Source organism: Ipomoea nil, unplaced genomic scaffold (assembly GCF_001879475.1).
Source record: "Ipomoea nil cultivar Tokyo-kokei standard unplaced genomic scaffold, Asagao_1.1 scaffold2791, whole genome shotgun sequence".
Taxonomy (NCBI): domain Eukaryota; kingdom Viridiplantae; phylum Streptophyta; class Magnoliopsida; order Solanales; family Convolvulaceae; genus Ipomoea; species Ipomoea nil.
The window spans coordinates 1,785,588-1,790,685 of NW_017619219.1; the positions used below are offsets into that span (position 1 = coordinate 1,785,588).

Sequence of the window (5,098 nt, forward strand, 5' to 3'; positions counted from 1 at the left end):
TATAAATACCGCATTAAATGCGAGGAGGGGGACTTTGAGACAATTCTATTGAACCTTATTTAGCTCGGGACCCTCTGACCTCACGTCATAACCCCGAGCATAAAAACTTATACCAACAAGCAGAGAAGAGAAGGATCCATCCTCAATCCGACCTCAGCACTTTAAAATTTTTTAATACGAATTTGTGGAAACCACCGTATTTACCACATCACACTAGTATAAATACAAATCATTTTTAAAATATTTTAAATTGTATAGCATAAAAGCTTTCTCAGATGCAATAGTTCGTATTATTTTGTTTCTGTGTGTCATATTTATATCTGCAGATATTCCAACTTCCAAGTATGAAAATGAAAGCAATTCAATGTGTGATTTAGTCAATGGAAAAATTAATTACACTTGTGGGCAACTCACAATTTCAGATCTGCAAGTTTCTTCTTTAATTTGTTATCAGTCACAGATAAGAGATACAAAGATGGATGTAAAGAAAGGAGATTAAGATGAATTACAGTCAGTAATAACTTTCTGTTTGCTCTATTAATGGTGATGAATTACAGTCAAACTATGAATATTATATTTGGAATTAAGAGAAAACTGTGATAATTACTACCTGTGGTGTGATCTGAATGGTTGAATGCTTTAATGGGGCCTGAGAAAACAGGCATCAGAAAGTGCAGAGAGCTCAATCTGGGTGATGGTGTCATCATCATCAAGAGAGGCAGGAAGATTAAGATCTATGAAATTTCCCTCATTAGTAGAGGTAGAAGCAGAACAATGTAGAGAACTAACAGTACTTGTTCTTGCTGAAGCAGTAAAATGTGATCTCTTGTGTCCACCCAAGGCTTGCCCTGATGAAAAAACTCTGTAACAGATAGGGCATTCATGGATTTTCTCCTTCTCCTTCTCCTTCTCCTTATTATTATCAATCTCCCATGCATTTTCATGGCTTCTCTTGTTGGGTTTGATCTTCTTGTGACTTGCTCTGTGCCCTCCTAGTGCTTGGTAAGATCTGAACACTTTGCTGCAACTCTCGCATCTGTATTTCCCTCTTGCCTTTTTGTTTTTCACATTTTCTTCTTCTTCTTCATCTTCTTCTCCTTTTGTCCACTTGTCTTTAGACAGCAAAATCAAGCAATATGCAACGTCTTCTTCCGGGGAAGTATGTTCCGAGATTGAACTCGCCGGCGGCGAGGACTCCGTCGCCGTTATTCCAGTTTTCTGTATCTTCATTTCCGATTCTTCTCTCTCGCCATGGATTTGAGAAGATGATTTCCTAATCCTCTTGGATCGTCTGCAACGCGGCGTTGTTGGCCTTACCTGCTCTCTACACAACTCCGTTTCACTCTCCCCGTCTTGAACCACCACGGAGCCGGCGGCGGTCTCTATCTCGTTCTGGCTTGCTTCATATTCTTCTTCTTCCGACGACGACGACGACCACCGTGCAATCACGTGAGATCTCATGTGCCCGCCCAGAGCTTTACCATTAACGAAACTCCTCAAACACACCTTGCACTTATGATGATTCTCCATTCAACAAAAATATGATTTAATTTCAAAAACTAAAAATGAAATATAATTACTAAATTAGATTTATTTGATATTTCATTCAGTGTTCAAAACGGCAAAAGGCAATTAATTAATAAGTTGAGAAAAAAAAATATGACTTAATAAAAGCTTCTGCATGAAAGCAGAGAGAGAGAATGCGGAGAGGGACATGTAACATGCGATCTAAACATTTATTTCCATCTTTCTTGCATTACCTAAAAAACCCTTCAATTTTTTTTTTAAAAATATTATTCAATTTTATACCACTTATTAGGATCAAACGCTTACCATTATGTCAAAAGCTATAGTTAGTAGCGAATGCATAACTTTATTTCTTTATACTGACACACATTTTTGATAATTTGGGTGCTAAACTTAGTTTATTAAGTCATTACCGATCTCTGCCCAACAATTCTCCAGTCACAGAGTGTTAGAATTGGTCTGGCCTCCATCAAACAATGCTTTATGGTGTTATATGTGGAGCAATCTAGCTTCTGTTTTTTTTTTTACTTTTTTTTTTTGTTTATTCATAGAAATGGGTAAAGTGGGTAAATGGAAAATGAAGATAAAGTGGTGCTAATGCAAAATAAAATGGACCAATTAAAACCTTTCCTTTAATTTGTTTAGAGAAAGGAGCATATATAATAATGTAATTAATTAATAAAAACAATATAATTAATGCGTAATAAATAAAGTTGGAAAAATTGGCAATAGTTAAGGATCTGATGGGGAGGAAACTAAGTTCAAGGCTAATAGAATGGAGCTGTGTAGGGCGTGTAGAGAGTAAACGCCGTTTTGTTAGGGGCAAAATGGTGGACCTGGTCTACTACTTTTAGATTGTCCCACTTGTAAACCCACAAATTTTCTTTTACCTTCACAATCACAACCAGTATTTAGAATCTTTCTTTGAAAAGTGTAGAGAGAGAATTAACTAAAATCAACTTTTGATTGCAATTCTTGAATCAATGGTTCCAGTTTGGATAAACTATATCGTTAAATACGATTCATACCTCCATTCTTCTAAAAGGTTGAACCCCAACCTTAAGGCCTCCCACACCCCGAACGATTCATACATCCATATTTATTAAAATAATAGTGTAAGTTGTATGGCGTTGGCTGAGTTCAATCCCTGCTCAATTATTCGAGACGTCGCACTATGACTTACCATTGAGGATTGTGGTTAAATGGTTAATGTCGACCTACTTATCACCAATTGATTTTAAGTAAGATATGACAACCAGATAGACAAAGAACTGTGTGGTTAAGTGTGCTTACCTTACAATAGTCACATGATGTGTGACTCGAAAGTAAGCACAATGTAGCGTGAGATCCATCATAAGTATCCTGAAAGTAGTGATCGGGTGGATGAAACATAATTCTCGTAACCCACATGATTATTTTAGTACAACTAACTAGTATTTGCTCACGTAAGATGCACGAAATGGATTTGTTAAAATATTTTAAGAATATTTGGATTGATATATAATTATATAGATTATTATATCGAATATTATATAATGCAAGTGACGAATTGAGTTGGATCGATTGTATTTTCTAATGTTATCATTGCTTGAATTTGATCAAATAATTGCCCAAAATTAATAGTCAATGTTTAGATGTACGCATGCTGAAACTTTAGATATTTTAAATATCATCAGTGTTCAGTGAATTATATCTAGGGATCATATTTAATTTTGAGTGAATTATTAATATTCATTACCTTTTCCAATTAGTCTAATTTGTTTTCCATCTTTAAGCAAAATCTTCCTTATACATTCTATACATAATTTTACATCTTTATATATGCGTATTGTAATGAGGTCCCATAATTTTGAATAAAGATGTGCTACAAAATCAGTTATAATTAATTTCTTTTGAATCATTCATATGTATTGCAAGAACATTTCCATCTTTAATTACACAATTTTCCTTATAAATTGTGGAAACTAAACGATTCTATTCAATTTTTCATTTGCAAATATATATCTTTACACAACTATATTTTCAATAACATATATATACATTTTTTTAATATTTCTAGTAACTTTACATTTTATAAAATATTTAACCGAGATTAATATTTTTTCCATCTCAGCTAAACTTTTTTTTTTTTTTTTTTTTTTTTTTTTTTTTTTGACATACTCAGCTAAATCTTATAATTACACAATCCTTATTTCTTAGTATAAAATAACATTTGGTGTAAAAATTATTAATTCTCATATCGAATAATATTCTTTCCATCTCAGCTAAACCTTATATTTCCATCTTGAATTGCAAAACATTTTCCATCTTTAATTACAAAATTTTCATTATAAATTATGGATACTAAATGATTCTATTCCATTTTCAATTTTTAAATATATATCTTTACATAATTATATTTCAGTAACATATATATACAGGTTTTTTTTTTTTTATTTATTTTCAGTAACTTTAATTATATGTTATAATATATATAACCGATATTATTATTCTTTCTATATACTGAGTCAGTTTGAAAGTATTTTTCATTTTTAATCGATTATTAATAGTCATTTCCTATTTCAATTGGCCTAAATTTCGTGTCATTTTTATTATCAGTCAATTATTCTATTTAATACATATTAATTAATTAGTTAATTATTAATAACCGTTTTTTTTATATTTCCAATAACTTTATATTTTATAAAATATATAGTCGAGACTAATATTTCTTTCCATCTCGGTTAAACGTTGAAATGCAAATTTCATTTTACATTTTTATTAATACATTTTATACCAGTACTTTTTGTAGGTACCGTTGGTAGAAAACACAAATAATAATCAAAATAAGATTATTATTTTTCTGGAAATAAGGGAAGAAAAGATGAAGAAATTGGCTAGTGTTTGGTGTTGGGTTTTTCCAAGAGTCAAGTGAGCACTCTTTCCTTAAAACCTTATTTGCCACCTCCCAAAGATGCTAGGAGCGTTGTGGCCTAGGCTTCCCAGGATAAAACTTGCCAGTGATTCAATGTTTGAGCACTCAAACAAGGAATCCGGCGAGCAAGACAAGCTATGAACACAGTATGGCTAAGAGGAGTAGAAGCAGAGATTTTTGAAGCTGAAAAACTATACTTTCGTGCTGTGTAAAGCTGTGTAAAACTCTACTGCCCCAACTCCTCTTTATATAGGGGTGAAGGATTTAATAGCTTTTAATTTTGGCATTTAAAGTGTAACACCCCCATTTTTCATAATCGAAATTTTCCTTAATTCTTTTATCTTAATTTACAATTTTACAAAAATCATAGCGGAAGCACTAACTAACCAAAAGAAAAATGGGTGTTACTGCCACGCTCAGGTATTTCCCTATACCCAAACGCTAAGGCTAAGATTTACAACATCAAATAAACTCAACCCAAATCCAACTTCTATAATACAAGAAAGGATAATACTGTACAACCATAAAACTTCTCAAATAATAAATCTCCAATAGGTCTATTCTTAATTCCTTCTCAACTTGAATTCATCTTGAATCCCTTTATCCATGTTCACCTGTAAAAATAATTTGCAACAAAATAGGGTGTAGACAAAAATT

General features: G+C 32.3%; 1 protein-coding gene across 1 annotated transcript; it reads right to left on the reverse strand.

The window, feature by feature from the left end:
- Positions 1–516: 516 nt before the first annotated feature.
- On the reverse strand, positions 517–1,619 carry LOC109157634 (zinc finger protein ZAT1-like). Its single transcript, XM_019305484.1, has one exon. The coding sequence runs from the start codon at positions 1,528–1,530 to the stop codon at positions 640–642; it is 891 nt and encodes a 296-aa protein (XP_019161029.1). The 5' UTR covers positions 1,531–1,619; the 3' UTR covers positions 517–639.
- Positions 1,620–5,098: the final 3,479 nt, after the last annotated feature.

Coding starts and splice junctions, on each gene's coding strand:
- LOC109157634 (XM_019305484.1), bottom strand. CDS start 1,530: ATGGAGAATCATCATAAGTGCAAGGTGTGTTTGAGGAGTTTCGTTAAT.